This window comes from Harpia harpyja, chromosome 17 (genome assembly GCF_026419915.1).
Source record: "Harpia harpyja isolate bHarHar1 chromosome 17, bHarHar1 primary haplotype, whole genome shotgun sequence".
Classification (NCBI taxonomy): domain Eukaryota; kingdom Metazoa; phylum Chordata; class Aves; order Accipitriformes; family Accipitridae; genus Harpia; species Harpia harpyja.
Window position 1 is genome coordinate 14,303,195 of NC_068956.1, and position 25,952 is coordinate 14,329,146.

The following is a 25,952-nucleotide window of genomic DNA, read 5'->3' on the forward strand; positions in this document are numbered from 1 at the left end:
CTGAAAAATAGGTTTTTAAAAATCAGAAAATTTTTATTTGGAACATCCTTCCAGTAGTTCAACTGGATTCTAAATGAAGTTTATTAGTTTACAAGTGAGATTACACGCTACTGCCTGAAAAAGCAAGGAAATAAACTTGTTAACCCAACAGTCTTTTCCAGTCTTATTCTTCCTATTATCAGAAAATGAATTTGTCTCAGGCAACATGTTGATAGCAGTTTTGTGATCACTGTGAATTAAAAGTCTTCAGTGGGTCCATTAATATCAACATTGACAGCTAGCTCAGAGATCGTCCTGTGGGCAGGAACTCTCAACCTTGTAAAAACAGACAATTATTATTTTTTTCACTTCAACAAATTCCACAGGCCACATGGTTAGAAAGTGCAGCCCCTCTTCTGCATTTCTGACACTCACAAATATCTATTGTAAATACGCATAAGCAAGTTTTGACAAACAGTTAAGAAGCGTGAAGAGCACAAATTGCATCAGGGAAGTACAACATGCAGCGGCTTTGAGCTTCCCCCAGTTTCGCATTAAACTGTGTAAATATGGAGACTGTGAATGATTTGGTAGGAGCGTGTGCACGGCTAACAGAGAAGCATCGTGGTCTTCTTGAAAGCTATTTTTGGCATGCAGCGGGCTGTCCTGAAATACAATTATTTTATGGCCAGTCTCGATGGTTGTTTCCAACGGAGTTACTGATGACTTGAAGGTGTGTTTACAGACAGCTCTCTTCAAACCCAGTACGTACATTTGTATACATACTTGCATACTGACACGGTATGTCTGGAGAAACCACTCCAGATAAACATACAGGAATCATCCAAAGTGCTTGTGTTTACTGAGATGAGCCCACTCGACGTCCTTGGGAACACACGACTTTGCTGTAGTAACCGGGCTTGCAGTTTCTTGATGCTCCTCTTTAGGACGGATTTGGGTCAGCCGTATCCCCTCACAGCAACCAACTGCCACGGCAGAACACCGACGTTCCTATCTCTTCTATTTCCTCGGTCTCCACCTCCCTCTCTCCTGCTCCTTGATGCTTCGCTGCTCTCTCCTCTCGCTATCCACCTCCCTTGGAGCGCTGCCCTGCCACAGGCCGGCACACGCAGCCAGGCAGGCCGACCTGGGCCATACCGGGGTGCCACGGAAGACTCCCCTGGCAGAGCAGGCGTGCTCGGGCTGGCTGCCTGAGGCCCAAGCACCCGCTGCTCCTCCAGCTGAGGCAGGAGACGCTTGGCTGGCAGCTGTCTTCCCCGGCAAAGGTGGGCTGCTCTCCTCCGCATCAGCCCCCGACACAAACCCGCCTCCTCCCAGCGCGCGGTTTCGAGCGCCCCCAAGCCCGCCTACCCCTTCCCTGCCTTCCTCTGGGCCTCCCACAGCCCCAGGCGAAGGAGGAGGCGAGCGCTGCCCCTCACAGGGGCCGTGCGGGCCCTCCGCCTCGCCCCGAGCCGGGCCGAGGCGAGGCCGCAGCCGGCCCGTCCGCGCCGCCGCTGGAGGGCAGAGCGCGGCGGGGGCGGCGGCGAGCGAGGGGCGGGCGCTGCCGGGGCCGCGTCCCCGGCGTGTGAGCATGCCGCGCCGGGAGGAGGGCTTCCTCGGCCGGGCCGGGGGAGGTTCAGTCTGAAGTTAGGGCCGGGGAGAGAGGAAGAGGGAGCGCTGCCGGAAGCGGCAGAGCGGCGGCGGCGCTGGGAGCCCGCGGTGCCCCCGCGGGCAGCATGTAGCTGGCTGACAGCGACCGCAGCGCGCCGCCTCCGCCGCCAACGGCCGTCTGCCTCGCCGCCGGCGCGGCGGGCGCTGAGGGGGCCGGTGCAGCGGGTCGGGAGCCCCTCCGGGGAGGCGGAGGGGGCGGCGGCCGCGCCGCGCCTCGCCTCGCCTCGCCTCGCCTCTCCTCTCCTCCTCTCCTCTCCTCCTCTCCTCTCCTCCTCTCCTCTCCTCCTCTCCTCTCCTCCTCTCCTCTCCTCCTCTCCTCTCCTCCTCTCCTCTCCTCCTCTCCTCTCCTCCTCTCCTCTCCTCCTCTCCTCTCCTCCTCTCCTCTCCTCCTCTCCTCTCCTCCTCTCCTCTCCTCCTCTCCTCTCCTCCTCTCCTCTCCTCTCCGCCGCTTTCCGCCTGCCCTCGGCGCCGTCTGTCGGCGCGGCCCTCCCTCGGCCGCCCGCCCCTTCGCTGCCGGCCGGGGGGCTGCGGCCGCCGCTGCCATGGGGCTGCCCACGCTGGAGTTCAGCGACTCCTACTTGGACAGCCCGGATTTCAGGGAGCGCCTGAAGTGTCACGAGATCGAGCTGGAGAGGACGAACAAGTTCATCAAGGAGCTGATCAAGGACGGCAGTCTCCTCATCGGGGCCCTGCGAAGTGAGTCGGGCGGCGGGGCCGGGGCGCGGGGGAGCCGGGGGCGGCGGGCAGGAGAAGGGGCTTCTTTTGTTTGAATGGGCGCCGGGAGCGGGCTCCCCTGCCGGCAGCCGCTGAGAAGCGCCTCGTCAACTTTCTCCCCCGCTCCCTCCCCGCCGCTTCGCCCCACCTCGCCTGCGGCGGGGCTGGGTGGGTTTCCCGGGGGAGCGGGGGGCGGCGCGGGGCCCTGCCCCGGCCCGCCGGCCCGGCCGCGCCCTCCCCGGCGGGGAGAGCGGGCAGCGCGGGGGCGCCGCCGCCGCCGGGGGGAGCGGGCCGGCCGGGGTGGTCCCGCCCGGGGAGGGGGCAAGAGCCCGGCGTCGGGGTTGGGGGCTGAAAGCCGCGGTGTAGGTCGCTGGGCGGGCCGGACCGGACCAGGCGGTGTAGTGCTGCCGGGGGGCGGGGGTCTCGTTCTGGGTCGCTGGCGGCTAATGGGGCATCTTTAGATAAGGGAGGTGTCCGTAATAAACGGGCAGAGCAAGACACTGAACTGAATTTACATGAAGGGCGTTTATATCTCCTCATCTTCCCCCCTCTCCCCCGCCGTCTTCATGTGTTAGATTAACTTTTATGTATTTTGAAAGATTCTGAAAGAAGAGATAAGGGCGAGCAGTCCCGTGCTTCTAGAGCTCCGTGGGTTGAGGCACTGACAGCTTCCCGGGGCGTGAAAACGGCCCTCACGCTTTGAAGAGCGTGAAGTGAAAACTAGGAATTGCCATGAGCATTACGAGACTCGGCTTGCCCTCCTCTCCTGTAACTCCTTGCCACCTACTTCTTGTCTTTAAGTTGCTTTGGATCTCTCTTGCCTGTTGCCCAGAGCTTTCCTTCAGGTGGAGCAGAGAAGTAACTTAGAGCTTCTTGTGCTGCAACATGAGATGTTCAAGGAAAAGAATCACTTTAATCCTTAAAAATATCTGCCACATTGACACGGTCTGCTAGTTTTTGTGGGGTGAAGGGTAGCAGTATTGCTTTTTATGTGGACAGGGAACAGGTGTTACTATGAGCTCCTTAGCTCATAAGAAACCTAACTGATGCTAACCTGGAGTCTAAACCCAAAGTTTGTCTCTTTACCTGGGATAGGAGGTCAAACTGTGAAGATTTTGTTTGGCTAACAGTAGGACTGAATGTTAATTGTACTTGTTCATGCATCAACTGTACATAGATCATTTACAGCATTGCATTTACATAAAGCAGCTGCTGTCTTTTTGAGACCTTTTTCATATAAGTGCTTGTATTTCTGGACATATCTCTGTTTTAGTGAGTAGCTGGATACAAATCTAGCATCTTACATGAATTTGTATTAAATTCAAAAATTCCTGTATCCATGCCCACAGAATGTGAGATGACAGAATACGTAGAAAATGTGCATATATGTGTACATATATAGCTAAAAACTCAATGTACATTTTTGGTTTTTAGTTGTACTTTAAGTCTTTCTCTTTGCTAAAAAGCTTTCTCCATAAAACAGGAAGTTTGAGCTTGTTTTAAGTAGTAAATATCTAAGTTTTTATTAAACTTAACTATTACAAACCTGGTCCTATAAGATGGGGTGCACAAATAGCAGTGACAGGTTAGGATACCACATGGGTACTTTTTTGACCTGGACTAGCACTGGAAATTGACTGCTTTTTGTTCCAGATCAAATATGAACAAATACAGCTTTCTTAAGTTGTCGGACTGCTGTGGAAGGAATATCGTTCTTGACAAGTAATTTATACCTTGATTCTGAAGCGAGTAATCCCATTACTTTTGTGAAGAATACTTGTGAGTCCTTGCTAGACTTAGACCCTATATCTACACGTTTAATAATTCTCTCCCTCTTCAAGGATAAGTCAAGTAATGAGTACTTAACTTGCAAGTTCTCCTGACTTTTAAAACTTTTTAGTTCAAATGTTGTGTTTGACACAATGTTTATTGTATTCTATGTGCAACTTTAAAATGCTTTGTGCTATAGTGTCCTTTAGCCTTAGGAAAATAAGGTCTGGTCTAGTGTAGTAAGAAATATTTCTCCTTTTGTTCATTTCAAATCGCTCAGTTTTGTGACCATGCCTTCCAGAGCATACTGCCTTAGTTCCTGTGTTAGGACAACTGGGGAATTGTCTGGATTTTTCTCAACAAAATAGAAATCCTGGCTTTATATTGTACAGACTCTGGTGTAGATGCTGCTAGGACAGTGTACCTGTTATGGCAAATAGCAGTATTGTATGTTTCCTGGAGTAGAGAACTTTTGACCTGTTAAAGCACACTAGCTACTCCTACTCAGCTTTAAAATCAGTGGAGTGTAAAATACTTGTGCAAGGCTTTTTTTTTTGCTTTTTTTTTAATTATCTTTGAAAATCTAATCAAACAGTGTAGTAAATAGTTGATTTCAGTGATGAACTCTTATTATTTGATCTTTGAATATTTAATAACCTACAAGCCCTGGAGAGCAACAGGCATTATTTACCATGTTTTATCTATTTAGGTGATCTAGGATTTTTCATTTACATATCAGTTTGGAAGATCAGTTCTGTTGGGGGAAAAATCCAAACTGTGCTGCAGAGCTTCAGTGGAAATGAGTTTTGGAACTGGTCCTTCCTGACCATGTTTAGAGAAGAGAATGTGAAGCTGGCTTAATCCAGTTAGAAAATACTATAATCTTTTAAGTTGCCTAAATGTAAGATTTATATGAAACTACAGTATGTGCACTGTTTTTCAGGTGGAATTACACTTCTATATTACAAAAGTTACAAAATACTAATTTGTGCAGAATCCAGTATCTAAGAAGTTACTGTAAAAATGCAATGTTTATAAATATGTGACAAGAGATTCCACATACATTGAAGGTAGAACAAATAAGTTTAATGTAGTATGCAGACATTTTGCACTTTAATTGGAGTGGTCCCAAGATAAGGTCAGACTTTATTTTAATGTGGTTTTGCTACATTCATTCTGAAGAGTGCTGTTTTCCAAAGTAGTATGCAGAGCTGTTATACTGTGCTCCATGAAGCAGCAGTTGACTATTGTGAATGCAGTGAGAGCTGATAATGCTAGGATTGATATCTAATCCTCAGCAGCATTTTCCTAGAGGTTTTTTTTTTGCGCTGTTTCCTTCTCTTTCTAAAAATGTAAGACTCTCGGAGTACCCCAGAAGAGCACAGGTTATATGATCCTCTTTAGTTAGGTGTTAGCATCACATTTGTATGGCCATCGTACCTACTTCAGCCTTGTCCTACAATTAGTATTTGCAGTGAGAGACTACATTTTCTTTTTCACATCAACTGAGTTACTAAATACATTACTGTCTCTTGAAAGGCTTAGTTTATGCATATAATAGGTGTTCTTATTACATTAAAAAGTTATCCTTCGACAGAGATTTCACTCTGTGTGTAGGCACAATTAAGTAGGAGCATTTAGTTTTCTTTGCACCTGGAGTAGGGTTTCTTTGTTGTTAAGTTATGAATTAAGGGAAAAAAAAAAGTTTTTAGAAAAAAATCTCCTGCTACAAGTGGCCTTCTTGATTATTAAGTGATTGTTGATTTCATAACTTCTTCAGGCACCTAGTTTAATAGATCTTTCAGATGCATGTTTAAAATGCATATACTTAAATGCTTCACATAGTGATGTACAGCTGTAGCTGGACTCCGGAAGCAGAATTGAAATTTTTCCTTCTCATTGATTCCAGCTTGTTTTCCGTTAAAACATCAAGTCTATTTTTCCTGTACTTTTTGATAGTAGTGTTGTATTGGGTTTGCATGGCAAGGTTTTGGTAGCGGGGGGGGCTACAGGGGTGGCTTCTGTGAGAAGCTGCTGGAAGCTTCCCCCATGTCCAACAAAGCCAATGCCAGCCGGCTCCAAGACGGACCCACCACTGGGCAAGGCTAAGCCCATCAGCAATGGTGGTAGTGCTTCTGGGAGAACAGAGTTAAGAAGGGAAAAACTGCACAATTGCAGTTGGGAGAGAAGAGTGAGAAGATGTGAGAGAAACAACCCTGCAGACCCCCAGGTCAGTGCAGAAGGAGGGGGAGGAGATGCTCCAGGCGCCGGAGCAGAGATTCCCCTGCAGCCCGTGGGGAAGACCATGGTGAGGCAGGCTGTCCCCCTGCAGCCCAGGGAGGTCCACGGGGGAGCAGATCTCCACCTGCAGCCCGGGGAGGACCCCACGCCGGAGCAGGTGGGTGCCCGAAGGAGGCTGTGACCCTGTGGGAAGCCCACGCTGGCGCAGGCTCCTGGCAGGACCTGTGGCCCCGTGGAGAGAGGAACCCACGCTGGAGCAGGTTTGCTGGCAGGACTTGTGACCCCGTGGGGGACCCACGCTGGAGCAGTCTATGCCTGAAGGACTGTAGCCCATGGAAGGGACCCACACTGGAGCAGTTCGTGAAGAATTGTAGCCCATAGGAAAGACTCACGTTGGAGAAGTTTGTGGAGGACTGTCTCCCGTGGGAGGGACCCCATGCTGGAGCAGGGGAAGAGTGTGAGGAGGAAGGAGTGGCAGAGACAACATGTGATGAACTGACCATGACCCCCATGCTCCATCCCCCTGTGCCACTTGGGGGGGAGGATGCAGAGAAAATTGGGAGTGACCTTGTGCCCAGGAAGAAGGGAGGGATGAGGGGAAGGTGTTTTAAGATTTGGTTTTATTTCTCATTATCCTACTCTGATTTGATTGGTAATAAATTCAACTAATTTCCCCAAGTTGAGTCTGTGTTGCCCATGAGGGTAATTGGTGAGTGATCTCTCCCAGTCCTTATCTTGACCCATGAGCCTTTTGTTTTATTTTCTCTCCCCTGTCCAGTTGAGGAGGGGAAGTGATAGAGCGGCTTTGGTGGGCACCTGGTATCCCGCCAGGGTCAACCCACTGCAAGTCCACTTTGTGATTTCTTTGTAGTTGCCTTGTGAAAAAGCAACCTAGTCTAGGGCGTTGTCATATAGATTATATAGGAAATTTCATTATAGAAATACTTTTATGCTTTTAATTTCCATAATAGGCCTACTGTTCTGGCAAAGTTAATGTATTAAACAATCCAAAAAAGTAATATGCATTTTGTACAGGTGACCTCATGGTCTATTGCTGTGCAGAAGCCTTCAGTTTTTCCCTCTGATTTTTGAGGCCGCCTCTCCATCTTAAGTCCTATTTTAGCAACAAGTTCATCTATTCAAAGATGAGAACTACATAAGTTTTGGTTTAAACGGTTGAAAGTTCAGTGGATTTGCAGCTGTTTCAAGTAATGCTGTACCTCTTAAAGTGTTTTAATATGATGCAAACAGTAATGCAGAGCTGTGGTGTAATATAAACAAGATTTAACAGATATCTTTAGGAATTTCTAACGTAGCAATCATTAGTGGTTTTATTTTACTACTTAACACATGGAGAAACAGAGAAACAGGCACAAGATGGAAATGCCATCTTTTTCAGCGGGGTGTGAGGGGGTATTTTTTACCAGGGTTTTATAGAAATTTCACACAGAAAAGACTGTCTTGAAACTGTTTTGACATATAGTTTTTCAGGGGTGATTTTCTTCTCTCATAAAGCTAATTGTAAAAATACAGTGATGAACCTGTCTTATGTATGGAAATTTGGGGTGTTAGGTAGCTGGAAAAAAAATAAGGACAAAATTACAGCATAAGAACCTATGATCTTGTTATCTCTCTTGGGAATGTTTTTTTCATGTAAAAAAAAAACCCTTTGTATCTTTCCGGAGAGATGCATTTTCCCAGATATCTTGGCCTCGCATATTTTCATGAGATTATATCTTTACAATTCTTTTCCAGATTCTAACTGGAGCAGGACTGAGTTCATTGAATAATAACCACTGAAGTTAGATAGCAATCATTCTCTTTTATTAATTTAGATTTTAAGTAAACCAAGTTACTCTTCGTATTCCCTATGTGATACTATGATGGCGAACATAGAAATATAAAATTAAAGCTTACTAATAAGAATTTCAGAAATAACTCACATTGCCTTTGAAAATGGATTGGTTTTAGTTGTTTTAGTCATATAATACAAAAATGCATAACTTGCCTTTTGTGTTAGGGTTGGGTGAGAGGCAGGGCATTACAACAGGTTACACTTTAGTCTCTAAATACATGATTCACTTACCAATTGAAAAAAGTTTCCCACTAAAAGGAAGTTGAAACTCAGTAATTGGCATTAATATTTTGAAGTCATCTGCTTCCTCGCTGTTATGTTACTTCTGATCAGCAACTTCTGCTGATGTCTGAGTTACCTATGGATTATGGATGCAACTTTCAAGAACAATTCCAACAGTGTTCAGCCTTTCATGCAGAGATACCAACGATAAGCTGGTTCATGGCCAGAGAAGGAGCTTAATTGCTTCCTCTAGTGTTTAAAGCAGCTGCAGTCTCTATCATATTACCTTTAGCCAAATATATGGAGAAAACAAATGCTACTATGTAGCAGACTGTAACAGAGTGCAGTATTTTCTGTCTCTCACATGTTTCATTTTGAACCAAGAATCCCTGCAAGTGAATTCCCATGCTGTCAGTAAGGACTACTGTGTCAATAAAGTCCTTGAATGACTCAGCATGTGTGTTCTTGTGACTTAATATTGAAATAGGTATTCTGATGAGAAATTTTATAATTGGGTTATGTCAGGTTACCAAAGGAGTGGGTTTGAGTTTCAAATGCCATATGAAATGATGTCTCTGCTTTAAGAAAATGTTGTGCATTTTTTAAAATTAGGATTTTCAAACTTTTAAACTGATTTCTGAAAAGGTCAAACTTAATCTGTTTCTTAATGGGCCAGTTGGCTTGTTGTCTACTACATGCTTCATTTGCTATGAATAAGATAAATGAATTCTATTAATAAGAGACCAGCTGCTTCATGAATATTGTCTTTACTACAATGGAAAATATGATGCTGTGGTCACTGAACTTGTACAGATCTCTTGGGTTTTCATGGGCAGAAGTGCTACAGCAATTTGCAGTTTCCTGTAATAGTAAATAACTTCGTATTCATCCTCTGTGAAAAATACAGAGGACAATACAGTCCTTCTTTCTACTGAATGATATGTAAAACAGTGTTATGTCTTTGCCTTTCTATTTTTTTCCTATAGTCTCAAAACTGTAATTATAAATAAATTTGGAATATAGGAGAATTAGGTATCATGGATTTCCTTCGTTAAATCCAATATCCTGCTAGTGTTATGTCATGTAATCCCTACTTGTCAAACTCCATTTTAAAAAGTTTTTATCCTTATTGTTTCTGCTAGAAGGTTGTTCTAGAACCTTGTTAATCTGAGGGTTGAGTAACTCATTAAAAATAAATTTAATCTGGAGATTCAAACTTGTTTATGCTCATTTTCCTTTCACTCAACATTTCTGCACTGTTGTTTACTTGGATTTGCTTTGGGAATAATCACATCCTTTTGCTAGATTGAACAAGCTGTTCTCATCCTCTCTCCTAAGAGGTTCTCTGGTTTCTTGGTCATTTTAGTAGCTCTTTTCTAAGCCTTTTTGAATTTGCTTTTAAGTGTTCAGGAGATTAGAAGTAAAAGTAGAGGAAACAAAAGTAGTATAATAATGTTTACAGGTTTGATCTTTGCTTATCGTATTCTGTGAGAACATCAATCATTAAATGAAATCAATGTTTATGGTGGTCTTTTGACTATGTGGTGCTACAGATTCCTCAAGTGTATGATAAAAGGTGAAAAAGGCTTGGGATCTTATAAGCAGTAGCAATGAAGTAAATATTAAACTGAAGAAAAATAGCTTGACCTTCTTCCATATTAATATGAGATTGAAGTATTGTTGGGCAGTAATCTAACCTCCCACTGGCACCCTGTGAAGTGCAAATAACTTTCATTAGAAAGATAATATATTTCACAGCACATTATGAACTCTGGGCTGTGTTACAGTATAGTTTTTCAGATCAATTGGAAGTTATCAACTTAAATTGCTTCCCTGTCCTGAATTATGCAAACTTGTATTTCACAGGACACCAAAAGCTTAAACAACATGTTGTCGTGCTGATGTTTTGCTTAGTATAATTCAGGCATGGGAAAATAGTATGGAAATTCTGTATGTCTTCAGAAGTCTTATCGTCTTTTAGCTGAATATTCAAAGCAGGATTCAAGGTGCTGCAATGTCATATAGTCGGTTCTACTACTGATGTTACTTGATATTTTGTAGGTTGCTTAAAGAAGAGAGGTTTGCATGTCAGCTGTGCATTGTACTGTCTCTTTGCAAAGGTACTCTTGTTCACTGAAAGATATCATGTAAATGAAAGTAGGTATCACCAATAGGATTATTTTTCTTTAAAGAGCCTTTGAGTCAAGTAAACATAAAGAAAAATAAAAGAGGTAACAATAAGAAGAATCAATTTGTGATTTTTGCCAAGAAAGGTTGGACCAGATGATCCTTGAGGTCCCTTCCAACCTGCTATTCTATGATTTGATCCTGTAGAATTGCAAGGACAAATAAACCTCTTATTTTAATTATTCTTCGCCTTTTGTGCTTTTGGAAAATCTTTCTTATTTCGGTTTCCTGTAGGCGAGGACACCTCAAACATACTTTTTTCTCCCCCCTTGCCTCTTCTTTTCCCTCCTTTTCATAGATGAAAGTTCAGTGTTTTGTGTCAGTAATCCTTCCTGCTCTGTGGTAGCAGCCAAGCTCTCCCAAAGTCAGGGTGGAAATGTTAAATCAGATTGATATTATTACAGGACTGACCTTGAGACCAAACAATGACATTCCTCTTTTTGGGTGTTCTCAGCAAAGACTTTTCCTAGTTGCTTCTTATCTATGTAACTTCTGTATAAGTTCTCATCTTCTCCACTGTAATTATTAAACTGCCATTGTAGCTCGGTATCATGTGCTTTACTGGTGACTAATTGATTAGATCTATTGTAGTTTTGTGGCGTTTTTGTTTGGGTTTTTTAAAATAAATAAACCTCTCACCTTGTGTAAAAGAGAGATCCACCGATCTGATGCAGTTTACATTTGATAAGTCTGTGTTGTCTTTACCCTATTTTCTATCAATTTCTAAGCTTTTAATTGTTCTTTCCTTCAAATAGTGTTCTAAATAATTGTGTGATTTTAAGGTCAACCTAATGGAGCATTTGTGTTGGATTATTATCTTTGTCTCTTAAATACAGGCATATATTTGCCATGTTATTAGAGCAGACTCCTTGATTTGATCAATTTAAAAATCTTGGGTACCAAGTCTTGTGTTTTCATGTGTTTGAGTGTTAAATTGTATCTGTCCTAGCCGCTGTTTGAGTTTATGGAACTCTTTTTTGTGTAATAGTGTGATAATCTGCATTTTTAATGTACTCATTCATATGAATTTTTCCTGCTGTTTTCACACTAGTAGCATTGTTGAAAATTGAGGTTGAATATTAATTTTAGTTTGGATCATACTTTAATCTTTAGGCTGTGTCTGTTTCTGTGTCATCTTTACTGCACATTAGCCTTCCTTGCTCTGTGTTCCATTTTTGGCTCTTACAGATTAAAAAGCCATTTGTCCTTATTTTCTAAATTCTACTTTGGTTTGTCTTTGAACTTCACAAAATGATAGTTTTCTAAGTATTAATATGTTTGTGAAAATATCCTGAATTAGGCTGAAACTACCCAGTGTCTGGTAAGAGTGCCTAGGCTTTACCTGCGGCTGTAGGAGTGTCACAGCATCACACTGGTAGCTGACTTAGCTCTTGTGCTGTTGGAGTTCCAGTAGTTTCTGGTACCAAACCTGGTTATCTTAACTTCTTAAAATACATCAATATGCAGGTATAGTTGAATACTGATTCCACCCCCCATCACCTCCCGCCCAGTCCACAATCCTCTGCTCGCATCTCTCTATCATTTCTTCAGTTCTCCCTGATTTAATTGTGTTTTATGCAATTGTTCTTCTTGCAACTAACTTGGAAATTCAAGGTAACTCTTGTTGTACCTTTCCAATTTCTCCATATACAGTCACATCTAAATTCAGGTTCCCTTAATTACTTAGATCTTGCTTTTCTGAAATGTGGAACTCTTGTTACAGGCTTCTTTCTTTCTCTTGTTCATCTGTTTAATTTTAAACTGAATGAGCATATGATTACTTAGGTTATTTTGTCAGACAGGTTTTTGTCAAGTTACATATTCATGAAACCACTGTCCAGGCCAGTCCCTTACTAAACAAACCACGTAGGAAGGCAGGCTCACGGTGTATCAGGTGAATTGGGATGTGAATTTGCTTTTTTCCCTGCCTCTACTTCAGAACTGTGGTCATAGGTGTTGTCTACTGGGTGTCACAGTAATTGTGCAGTAATTTTGAATTCTTGTGTCTTCTATTCTAGCACCTCTGCCCTCTCCAGTGAAGAGCAGTTCAGCTGTCCAGTAGTTCTCCCAGAATTTCTGACCAAAGGAGGTTACTGGAAAGCATCTGTCTGAAGCCCCATTTTGCTCCGTAGTTTTACGCCAGCTTTACTGCTAAACAAACAGAAAACCTCCAGAGCCTGCACCTTGCTTTTTTGCCCACTCTCAGACCTTTTTTCCACTCCTTTCTGTCCTGTAAGTAGTATTAGCACTGCTATTTGCTCAGCTGTGTGCTCTACTGAATCAGGGAGCTAAACTAACTGCTAATCTTTGGTGAATAATTTTCCATGTGTCGCAGTTTCCTGATTTGGTTTGTTACACAGCTGTGGAAGTGCTTATCCTGGCAGAGCACAGGGGAACCTGGGAATGGAAGCAATTGTGGAAGTTGGTGGGTAGGAAGAAGAATAGGGACAGGACTTTAAATTATTGTTTGATGGCAGTGACAGCTTAATTGCACATCAAACTATAGCCAAAGTTAATGTACAAGTTTCCAATGACAGCTAAGTCACATTTGTCTTGTCTTCTGTAATAATCTTCTTCTTTGGGAACCACAGAGGTGTGACTTCTGAGCTGTGCTTTTGTGGTGGGTTGACCCTGGCTGTCTGCCAGGTGCCCACCCAGCCGCTCTCTCACTGCCCCGCCTCAGCAGGACAGGGGAGAAAATAAAATTAAAAGCTCGTGAGTTGAAATAAAGACAGGGAAATCACTTACCAATTACTGTCACAAGCAAAACGGACTAGACTTGGTGAAATTAATTTAATTTATTGCCAATTAATAACACAGTAGAATAATAAGAAGTAAAAACACAACTAAAACCACCTTCCTCCCCCCCTCTTTTCTTCCCAGGCTCAGCTTCACTCCTAACTCTTCTACCTTCTCCCCCTGAGCAGTGCAGCAGGGTGGGGAATGGGGGTTGTGGTCAGTCCATAACACTTCATCTCTGCCGCTCCTTCTTCTTCGTGCTCTTCCACTGCTCCAGTGTGGGGTCCCTCCCACAGGCTACAGTCCTTCACTAAATGATCCAGCATGGGTCACTTCCACAGGGTACAGTCCTTCCGGAACAGACTGCTCCGCTGTGGGTTCCCCACACGCCACAGCTCCTGCCAGAAAACCTGCTTCTGCGTGTGCTTCTCTCCATAGGCTGCAGTTCCTGCCAGAAGCCTGCTCCTGCATGGACTCTCCACAGGCTGCAGCTTCCTTCAGGACACATCCACGTGCTGTGGTGTGGGGTCCTCCGTGATCTGCAGTGTGGATATCTGCTCCAGCATAGTCCTCCACAGGCTGCAGGTGGACAACCTGCTTCCCAGTGGTCTTCTCCACAGGCTGCAGGGGAATCTCTATTTCAGCATCTGGAGCACCTCCTCCCCTCCTCCTTCTCTGACCTTGGTGTCTGCAGGGCTCTTTCCTTCCTATATTCTCACGCCTCTCTCCTAGCTGCTGCACAGTGTTTTTTAACCTTTCTTAAATATGTTATCACAGAGAAGCCACCAGTTTCAATGATGGGCTCAGCTTTGGGCAGTGACAGGTCTGACTTGGAGCCAGATGGAACTGTCTGTGTCCGACATGGGGTCAGCTCCTGGTGTCTTCTCACAGAAGCCGCCCTTGCAGCCCTCCTCCCTGGTACCAAAGACTTGCCATGTAAACCCAATGCAGCTCTTCTCCAAGTACTTCCAGTACTTCTGTCTTTGGAAGACACCTTTTGGGTCCTCTTCTAACAAACAGCTGCCATCCAGGCATTTGATGACTGTTTCAGAATTTTTTTGTTGTTGATGGAAGATGGAATTTATGAAAGGAAAGGAACAGGGGAATGAATTATTTAAAAGCTGCTAAGGCTTGCAACTCTTTTACAATAAATCTTAGATGAGGTGGGCACTCAGGTGACCTGTTTACTGTTCTATTAAGGATATAATTTTTTATGATGACCTTGTTCTGCTTTCTGCAAGAATACCAGGGCAAGAACTTGGTTGCTTCTAGAAAATTATCAAATATAAAAATAGTCTTCATTCTTCCTCCCCAAGTCCTCACCCTTGCCCCTCTCTCACTGCTATGCAAAAAGAGCACAAATTCTTGGTAAAAGAAGCAATACATAGAGTAGGGTTTCATAGTAAAGACATTTTCTTTTTGAGTCAACTCAGTTCTTTGATTGCTAACTCGAAGTGCACAAGAAGGGATAATGATGAATTTTAACTTTTTTTTTTCTGCTTTAATGGTTTGATTCATTTCAAGAGGTGGCCAAATGTCCGTGTAAACATGTGTGGATCAGTTCTTAAAAATGCAGGTCATATTTAAATGAACAGACAGATTTACAATGTTGTGGTGGTGCAGTTAGTGTTCAAAAGCCTTCCTAGATTACTGGTGCAATCAAGGCCTTAGGAACGTTGGAACTGCACCATTCAGGAAGTTTACATTTCACTTTAAGTCCATTCCTTGCATCTTCTCACCCTTTTCTGTCCTACCTTATTTGCCTCTAACCTTTTGTTTACAAATGATGAGGGGGAGTGGAGGGAGGAAGAATGCAAGAACTTGGCTTCCTTGGGATGTACTATTTGTATAAACTGTTATTTTAAATCTATGTATATTGTAGAGGTGTAGAGGCTAAAATGACTTATAAGTTGCAGGAAGCATGCAGGAGGAACTTGCTGCTTTGAAAAAGATTGCTCCAAGCCTGGGGTTATCTATTAAAAATAATTGTTCCCTTGAACCTTTTCATGTCTAGCACCCACTACTGCTTTAAAACAAGCTGTACACTGATACTTGAAGAAAAAATTGAGTTACCCTTCCTTGCCCCTCTTGTGAATTACTAGTTAGCCTACATACACAGGGAAGTTAGAGAGCTATGGAGCTTACCTTCTGGGAAAGTTTGAAATAAGTAAGACTTGAGCTTTACTGTAGGAGAGGTAAAATCTCCTTATTCTGGGGAAAAGCAGAAATTGTGAGAATATTTGAGACTGCTACAGCTAAAAGCAACATGGATATGTAAAAATACATGCCTTCATAAAGTATTGTAAAATATTTTACCTTCTAATATAAGCTGTACTAACTTGCATACCTCTGTAAAGAGTCTGTTTTAGTATATACAAAGAAAAAGGATCTAATGGCTCTTTAATAAAAATTACAGTTAGCTTATAATAAAGATTTTAGTTTGCTCTGTTTACCCAGAGATGCTTTTGTGAATCTTGTCTGGTGGTATGTGTTATTCACATAAAAGGCTTATTCACAATTGTCGGTCAATGCCTTCAAGAGTTGGAGATCGACATTTTGCAGTATCTTATGGGTTGGATTCTCCATCTGAGTTGTGCTTTAAGGAGCCAGACAGTGGAGACCAGGCAGAGGTCCAAGAGTTCAAAACAGACCTGAGGAAAAGAATTACTGCCTTTCATTGGTAACAAATCCAGATAAACAGGAGTTGTTTTAAGCCACAACAAAGTATGTGGGGTTAAAATAATCTTTGGGAGTAATGATTTTTGATTAACCACATGCACATACTTTTACTGAAATGTAATATGGCTAGTACTACTTTTCCCGCTTCCGCTCCCCGCCCCCCCCCCCCTCCCAGTTTCAGCATATTATTGTCCAAGCCTGCTGGTAAAACTAGGAGAAAATAGTGTAATTTTATAAGCATCCTGAATGCCTGAAGAGGTGTTTTTTGACTTGTAAATCTCCATCTAGGAATTACTAACTGGGTATATAGTACAGATTGGATATTAGGATATGTTACCTTAATTTCATGAATTTGTTGATGTAATTCAGTACAACTCAAGTAGCAAGGAAGTGAATGTACTTGAGCTTCTCAGTGTAGTTTCTCCTTGACAACTGCCAGTGCTTTGCTCTAGTTTTTAGAGGGAATTCTCTTGCTGCTGCTTTTTGTTTTTAAAAAATATGGTGAGCCTTCTGTGTTGGAAAACTTGCTTTTCTTTTTTGAGAGTTGAAAATAAAATTGTTAGAATCACAGCAAACATCACTGTTGTCCTTGCATAATCAGTTTGGGGACATTTTCAACAAGTCAAGAAATAGCGAATGTGGCGTGTCTACAGGCCAGTTAACACTGACTGTGAAAAGTAGTTGGTTGGTGGGGAAGGAAGATGAATACATTTAATAAGATGAACATGGGCTTCCAGACTGACAAATGCCAGAAATGTATGATCTCTGCAAGCGTAAGTTGAAGGGATTTATGGATATTGGCTGTATTTGTTGCATTTACGGGTGTTGAGTGTGGTCCTGCTGCTTGTTTTCAGGAGAATGCTGAAAGATTGTGAAGGGTCAGAGAAGACCCTTTGAACATCTGAAGAGCATATGAAAATTGTTCAAGCCCCTTGGAAACCACAAACACCATAAAGCATTTTGCAATTTTTTGCAATTGCTTAATCTGAAAAGAAAGTTAAAGATTTATTTATATCACAGAAAAGACTCTTGATAGAAAGTTTCTTTATCTAATAGACCAAGGCACGTGAAGATCCAAGTGGTGGCAGAAGCTATACAAATTAAGATTAGAAATGTGCAACTGTTAAGTTAGTAAGATATTTCCTGAAGACTGTGATGGACTTTCCTTTCTGGAAACTCTTAAATTGTTTGGATTCCCCCCCGCCCAGGATGAAGTTCCATTCACTTATACTTGTCAGACTTGAAGTATTAAGTCCTGAAACTCCCATTCAGCACTAGCTGGGCTCGTTGATCACATTGGTTCCTTCTCACCTTAAAAAGAAATGTTTGCAGTCTACTTTCATGTCTTCAAGTTTACATTACATGAATGTACATGTCTATGTGGAACTTTGAAATCTAGAAAGAATACATCCTTAAGACATTCTATAGTTTAATATTTGTCATGTTTTAAAATGCTTTCAAGTGAGGCCTCAGAGGGTTCCTTCTGGTACTCTCCTTACTTTGGTGTCATCATTGTGATTTGAAATGGAGGTGTTCTGCTGTAATAACCATCTTGGGTGGGTGTTTTGGTGTGTGGTTTTGGTGGAGGGGTTTTTTTTTGTTTTGGCGGTGTTTGGAGGTTTTTTTGTTGTTGTTTGGGGGGGGTTTTTTGTTTTTCTTCTTTTGCCCTTCTTAGTTTTGAACACTAGACTGGATGGCTTATTTTGGTGTTTATACGTGCATGTGCAAATACACATTGAAACAAAACCAGAGAGTTGAAGATGGTGATACTACCTTCATTTCCATATATACAGAGACTAAATAAATACATTCAGTTCAAGTTGCTATGCTACAGGTATGTAAAGATAGCAAAACTAACATTTTTGAAAGGTTCTTAATGTTAGGGAAGTGGGGTTATAAGCTTAGCTTTGTTAGAGTGTTGAGATATAGATTGTCTGAAGTACTTCAAACATCTTAAAATTCTCATAGTTCTTGTACATACACTGTTTTGTAATCTACTACCATGACTGGTTGAATCAGAAAATAGACAGATACACTGATTTGAAAACACAGAAGCGTGTCTACAAGCAAATTCTTGTAGGCGTAAATGTAAGGCTTGGCAATAGACTTAATGAAGTTTCCTCACAAATACAGTCGGTATGGTTGTCTTTTTGCTGTGTGAGCATAGAGCTGCATCTTCATGCTATTTGGGAGCTTAAGGTCAAATGAGAAATCCAAAATATTTCATTTTATGAAGAGGGGTGTAGGCACAGCAGTACACTTCCTGTTTACATAGCCAAATCTTCTTTGTATGCTGAGAGATTTCCTGATATACTCATGCAGGATTTTTGAGTTTGCACTTTAAGCTGTAACTTCTGTTGCTTAGCTCGTTGAAGATGCCATCATCTGCACCCTAGCCAGTATGACACAACTCAATTTCCTGTGGAGAAAGGAACTGAGATGATGTTCATCTAAGTCTTACCACCTTCTATTAGGTGGCAGGATTGAAGATGAAAATGTTAAGGCCATGTTTAAGTCACTTGTTTAGCATTTCTTTGTTCACGTTTCATTTGGAAGTGAAAAAATACAAGTTTTCTAACAGGTACAATTTCCTCATTCTTTTTTCTCCATACTCCAAGAGGCAAATTGGTCTCTGGTCTAAGTAAATTTAACCCACAAATTCACAGGGTCCACTCACTTCCTTTGGTTCCATACAAACTGAAGAACTTCTTTATATTCTTGTACAATATCGATAACTGTACATAATAATACTTTTTCTGTTTAGTGCCTTCTCTATGAAGTTGAAATACAGCAGGTTAAAAGTGTGATTATTCTTATTTTATTTATGTTGCCACAGCACAGCAATGATGTAATTCTTTGTTTTGTTGATTCAGTTCTTTTGTCTCTTAATGCAACATATCCCAAATCTCCCCCTGGGAGTGGTAATCAAATTTACAAAATTAACGTTGCAAATCACATCTTTTTTTTTTCCACCAGCTTTCTAACAGTTTCCAAATAAATTGTCAGTAAAATATGCATTATGCTGTCACAGTTCCTTTTGTCATTGGCACTCCAGAGCCTCTTTGATTTGTCTTCTGTGAGAAGCTACAGTTTTCAATACACCTTGAGACTTTAAGACTATTTTACAATAAAAACTAACTTTCATGCCTACTTTTGTTACTTGTCTTGAGGAGTCGTTATGAAGCACTAAGTACTGTGTTGCTGGATTAAGCATCAATCTTGCAATGTTTTCGTGAACATTTAATGTACCCAAAGGAATTTCATGATATTTTGACAAACACTTGTCCTTTTGTAAATTAAAACGGCACTTAAACAACAATATATTCGTACAAATGGAAGGAAATACAAGACAGCAGTGTTACTCTTACTAGTGAACACTAGTGGGTTGGGGGGTGATGTTTTAATGGCTTGATTTTTTTGGTTTTTTGTTTTTTATTTTTTAAGCATATTAAGTGATTCAAATCTCGATTTTGTGTTTCCTTTTTTTTATTTTCCCCTTTGTGGGGTATGCAGGAGGGGCTGAGTGCAGTGAATAGGGACAGGGACTATGAGGTTCTGTACCAGTAGGAGTTGGAGTTTCTGCATATGAAATCCCAAGTCTGGATTCTTGGCAGGTGTAAAAATTAGACCAGTTGAATGCCCAGTTCTTGCTTTCCTCTTGTCTCTGTTGTCCCACGGTAAAATAAGGCTTGTGGTTTTGAGCGATTTATCTTCTTTAACTTCTGCCCATATTTGTCTGTATAGATAGTAATTTTGTATGCCCTGTCTTTTAATGTATATATGCAGCTATTGAGTAATTTAAGCAGCAGTTAAGTATTATGGGGAATCTAACTTCTATCTCAGTTTCTATATATGGCTTTAGTTTAAAATAAAGAAACATTATCTATAAATGTGTTAAATACTGTTTTTAAAAAGTTGTTTAAATTTGTTTTATTTTGGTCCTTCAAAAAAAAGGCATTTTTTAGTGTATGAGGGGGATCTTAAAACAGATGATAAGTACTTTTTTAATAAAATAGCAAAGAAGGAGTTCAGCATTCTTTTTCTGAGGCCAAATAGATTATTCAGGTAATACTTATTAGTGCAGTAAAACTGGTCATACTGCTGTATGTCATACTATCCAGTAGAAACTTTGTCATACTGTTTTGTTAAACTTCATTAGAAGTATGTTGGCTCTTTAAATTTGAAGTCTGATACTCCACTAACTCCTTATTCATTCCAATGTAAGGATTGTGTATGTGCCTCAGAAATTTAGGAGGAGGGATTTATGGTGTTTTTACTATTCGAGAGATCCAGAGCTACTGTGTGGAATTGGGTCTCTCCAAAAGCTGGTTTCTGCTTCTAAAAGGATGTCAAGTATACAGAAAGTTGTTTGTTTCGGTTTTTTTTAAAATAAACAAACAAAAAAACCCTTAAAGTGATAAGACACAACAGCTTTTTCACTTCCGCAAAACCTGTTTGTTTCCCCATGGAACAAATTAATGCAGTCAGTAATTAAGTCCTATTATTACTGAAATACAAGTTTCAGATTTAGTGAGGCTACTTTACTTTAGAGATGTGTCAGCATCTCTGCAGTCTCAGCAGAGCCGTGCACCATGCCTCCAGAATAAAACTGCCCAGTTGGTGACCCACGCAAAAGTACTTAGCTTCTAAAGTATGTCACACGAGGAGAACCTCTAAGTTGCAGTAGCCTTCTGCTAAAGTTCCTCCAAGTGTCCTCACATAACCCCTTTTCAGAAATGGCTTTGTCTAACCTGGGTATGAATCCAGGTGTCCTGTTAGGCTCCACAGCAGTCTGTGACAGCAAGCAGGGAGTTTCATGATGTAAGTGTGCACTGCAGGGGCAAAAGTTCTTCCTTTGTTGTATGCCTGCTGCTTGGTTATTTTATCTGATGATGGCAGGTTTTGTTCTACAAGAAATAGTAACTTTTTGCCTATACTCATTGCCTGTCCTGTTCGTGTGGGTTTGGATTTTTTTTTTTTTAATGACCTTTCTTTTCTTTCAAAACAACAGGTTTTGTTCCCCAGCTACTCTGAAAAGTTCTAGTCTAGTTAGTTTCTGCTTTTAAATAATCAAATCTGTCCCTCTGGTTGTCCTTTGTCAACCTTCTTTGTGCCTTCTTCATGGTAACTGCCTTTTCTGAGATGGATTGCAAGAAACTTCATGGAATATTCAAGGAGTGAATGCAAGAAATAATGATATTTTCTGCTTTGTGCTTTCTTGCTCTAATAAGCCTTAATATTTTTTACTGTTGCTGATCATTGAGCTGATATTGTAAAAGAACTGTCTACAGTGATTCCAAGATCTTTCCAGAGTATTAAAGCTAATGTAAATCCCATCACTATGTGGATGTAATTATTTTTTTATGTGCATTAGTGCGTGCTTCCTAAATTTCTTTTTTTTTCTATCTTCTTACCTCCCTGACATTTAAGGTTGTGATATCCTTCTGCTGCTTTTCAAGAAAGGAAAAAATGAAAGCTGATTATAAACATCTATATCAGCAGCAAAATATGTTACTCAGTGTTAACACCCTTTTTCCAATCTGATCTCCAGATTTTTTGATGGCTCTGATAAATAGTAAGGCTCCTTTGAGATCCAGAAAGGAATTATTTGGCAGGAAAGAGAAATATCAATAGTGATAATACAGAAAATCTACTAAAGTTTGATTCCGTTATAAGAAACTGCAACCGAGTTAAGTACTTGTTTCTGCCTTCATGCACTGGCAGTTGCAAAACCAGTTTGGTAGGTCTATTCTGTGAGATTCCAGATCATAGAATATTTTACTGGCTTAAAGCCCACATTCTCTTGTGTTTCTTTCAGATGAATACTCTCACTCAGCTAGAGTATGCACTTTGCTCAGTACTTAGTAGAACTGAGGCTTTAAGAGAAAAGTCTTCTGCTACCCTCCCCACAGCTCTACTACTGCCCTACCTTGATCCTTAAATGAAAAGATTTGTTTGGATTGTAAAATATTATGAGGATTATGTAGGTTGCTAATGAAATTTTCAGGAGTATGGAAGAACAAGACCTAAAAGTTCTTGAATTCTCACTGGAATGTGATTTTCAGAAATACGTGTCTCTTCACTCAGAAAGCTGTTGTGCAAGCAGCCCTTGGTATTTTTTTTTTTTTTTTTTTTTTAAATCCAGGTGAGTTATCTCCATGTCAGGGAATAGTCTTCATTAATGGCTTAGTCATTTGACTGGTTCTGATATTGTTGGGTTGTTTTGTTTTTTTTGTCAATGAATAGAAACACTTCCTGACAATACCAATTCCAATTTATGAAGTATTTTAGAGGAAGTTGTGTGGGATCTTTTTGGAGCTGTTGTCAGCCATCTCTTCTGCTGAATGGGAGTGCGAGAGAGCTCCAGGCAGCCACCTTTCTCTTGTCATTATGTACTATTGGTCAAAATGCTGTATTGAAACAAATATTTAACCCTCAAAACTGGTTTTGAGGCCCTTGGCTTTTGGACTCTCTCTTTTTCCTCCATTACACCCTCCCCAGAAAAATAATAACCCATAGACAGACTGCGTCTTCCTCCCCACCCCCTCTCCCCCAAGTAGCTTTATAAAGCTTGAGAGTGTCTTGGTAGCCATTTGCAAGTATTTGAAAGGATAACATGAAGGGAGAAGTGATTTTGGAGTTGTTAGTCTGTGTTGTCTGAGGGATCTTCCTATTTACAATTCATAATTCTGATGAATTTTTTTTATTAAACTGAATGCTGCAGAAGGGGCAATCTACTCTCTGTAAATTATGCATTCAAATGAGGGTAATAAAAATGGTTACTGTGAATAGCCATTGTCCAAGTAGGTAGGTTTTTGGAAAGTAAGATGACCATAGCATTGAAAACTAGTTTTGTCCCCTTGGTGCATTGGAGAGGTTTTTGGACTAAAACAATGTTTCCCAGAAGTTGCAGAGAGACACTCAATGTTAGTGCTAGTGTTTGAAAATGGAGAAGTATTTGAAAAGCTGGTGTGGGAGGGGTTCAAGACAAAAGGAGAATCCTTGGGGCTTCTAAACTAAGCAGAAGACTTCAACTGTGTTCAGTCTTCAGGGTTCCAGACAAAGGGGAGAAAGAAAAACCATCTTGGATACTAGAGGTTGCCCAAATCCTGACAGTTTAGGAAATACTAATCATGACAGTGCAATGTGCACTGTTAGTAAATATCCATATTTCTTCTGTGCTTTCAGCAAAAGGTTAGACTGTTTTTTTCCCTCTCTTCCTGCTTCAGAATTCATTCTCAGGACTTGTTCTCCTTTTCAAGATACAGTCCTGAGGAAGAATTATATAAATTATGCCTTGCAGGGAAAAATCTGTTTAAGTAATTCCATACTTAAAAAGTATGTCAGACTTTCTCCATACCCTTGGGAGTGAACACCCAGGAGAAGATGATGAATGATATCTAGTAAAATATTTCCCTATTATGGCCTTTAGGTGTACCACTAGGAATTTTTTTGAAAAAGTCAGAATCTTGTACTATTAGAGACTTAATAGCTCTGCTCTTGTGTTTATCTTTTAAAATAAAAAATTCCGTAGCAAAAAGAGTGATCCTAGAACATTATGAAAACATGTTCTGCAAATGATGGAAGTATTTATCAAAGTTAATTTTCAACATAAATACAAGATTATATTATAAAAATGTTCTGTCACTTGTGCATACAGATTCCTGCAATGCTTAATTAAATGATCAAATGCTGTTTTTTTAAAGGCCAGGTAATAAATAATTTTTCTGTCTATCTCTTTTTAATGCAGACTATATACTGTGTCTTTAGTATCTCTGAGTTTGTTACAGCAATCTTCATTCTATGCGTTATTTCCAGTTAATGCTAGGTCTATCATTCTGTTACTGTACAGTTCTTATTGAAATAAAAAAGTGTATCTTGTATTTTTCAGGTTATCTTTTGTTACCTTGAATGTTGTCTGTGTTGCATAGCTTTCTGCATTTAATTTTAAAATAACTTCTGTCAGTGATAACTTTTATCAGGAAGAGTTCTACCAGACCCTGCTGCAGTCATGCAGATGATAGTGATAAGGAAATATTCAGGTAGCTGTACTGTTTTAGACTACTGCAGTAAATGTACTCTTTAATTAATTTTTCTTGCAATAATCATTTACACATACACTTGAAAGTTATCAGAGCTTCAACCTGTAAGTCTTAAGCCAAAACTGTCTCAAGCCCTTCTGCTTTGCTTATCTGTTGGGAGATGATGAAAAACTGAGTCTGACTATTATTCGCACCCAGAAACATGTTCTGGCTTTCTTCATTCAGTAGTATAAAAACATGAATTTTAACATCATTTTATTAAGTATATTTTGGGAAGCTATATACCAATTAGTAAAGTTAGCAGCTGCATAATCTCTTAACCACTGGAAAATTCCATTCAAGAAGACTTCTTAATCTGAAAACTTTACCAAATTTTGCTGCTAAGGCAGACCTTTTGAGGGCTATTATTGGATTTTATTTTTCTTTGAGGGAAGAGAAATTTCATTTTTCATATTAGAAATAGGAGGAGGAAGGAATGAAGAAAAAAAAAAAGGCAACCTGAGCATTATTACTGAGAAACTGGCACTGTAAGTCCTAGTTTTAGTTTGACTTAGTTGGTGTTCTTTTTCTTAGTAACTGTGTATGTATCTTGGTGGCCTCCAAAACCAATAGGAAAATAATGCTCAATGAGGCTATTTATGTCAAACTTCATATTAGTTCTCTCATCCATATTATTTATGATTACTGCTTCCCACACTAATTTTGAGCACAGTCTTTACCCAGTTTGTAATTAATATTCTTTTTTTATTTTCCAGCCATTATGAAAAAAGGCAGTAGAACACAGAAAATTAATTTATATATTTAGCTTGAGGGTATGCTATCAAAGTTAAACTTATTAGCTCTTTGGCTGCTAACTAATAAGCATGGCAAGCGTGCATTGAGGTAGCTCCAATTGGATCAGTGTTCTGGGTTCTTGTCTGTGCAGGGTGGATCCTAGGAGTATTGTTTTGTATTGAAAGCTGCTTGTAAAAGGATTTAGCAGGTGTGTCTTCGTGAATAATTGTCTTGGTAAGAAATGTTGTGATACATTGTATGTTTAGGGAGCCAGAGAACCACAGTCCTTAACGGGTGAGCTATTACAGCAGTCAGCAGGAGTCATTATGGTCTCCCTTGACAACGTGTAGATTGGGGGTTCTTAATTCAGAAACAATTAACAAAACAGAATTGACTCCTTTGGAGAAACTATGTATTGCCCTGCACATTAGACCCAAAGATATCTGTAAAGCTATCTGCTTATTGGATGCTGCAATTTTAAATAAAAGAATTAAAAATAATTTAAAAAATAACCTATTTAGTGCTATGTTTTTCTCCTCTTGCAGCTGATATTTTAATGTGCTGTGTTTGCTTATGTCAAGGAAGCTAACATGAATGTTTTGGGAAGAAGGTGTTTTACTTGGCTACTCATGCAGTCTCTTGAGTAATTCAAAGATCATAGGCTGTTCATTGATTCATCTTCACTGACGTGTTCAACTGGAGATAAAACAGGATTGCAATCAGTACACATTGAGCTCTGAAAGGACCATCCATTGCAGTTAAACATTTTACATGCTCACGAAAACAAAAAATACTGTGTTTGGAAGCAACATCCAAAATCCAGACTGCCATGTTTGTGCTCTGTTTGGTTCATATTGCTCGTTGTAAACAACAAATGTTGCCTACACTAACTGAAACTTTTTTCCCTACAGAGAATTCCAGTTCTGTTTTAAAAAGAATTGATGATTTCAGAATTGCATCCAGTTACAGAACTTGTTTGGTTTTAATCTTGGTAAGATTTCCCATGTTTTTATGAAAAGTATAACTTCATGGAAATGTTCCCACTTGTATTAAGTGGAGGATAGAGAAGCCAATACATT

At 40.7% G+C, this 25,952-nt stretch overlaps 1 protein-coding gene across 1 annotated transcript in view; it reads left to right on the forward strand.

Annotated features, from left to right (window-relative positions):
- Positions 1-2,086: 2,086 nt before the first annotated feature.
- Positions 2,087-25,952, forward strand: part of ARHGAP42 (Rho GTPase activating protein 42) — a 162,145-nt gene continuing 138,279 nt past the window's right edge. The window contains exon 1 of the mRNA XM_052812685.1: positions 2,087-2,346. Within this exon, the coding sequence (XP_052668645.1) occupies positions 2,193-2,346 (154 nt within the window). The 5' untranslated portion in view covers positions 2,087-2,192. The remainder of the gene's footprint in view (positions 2,347-25,952) is intronic.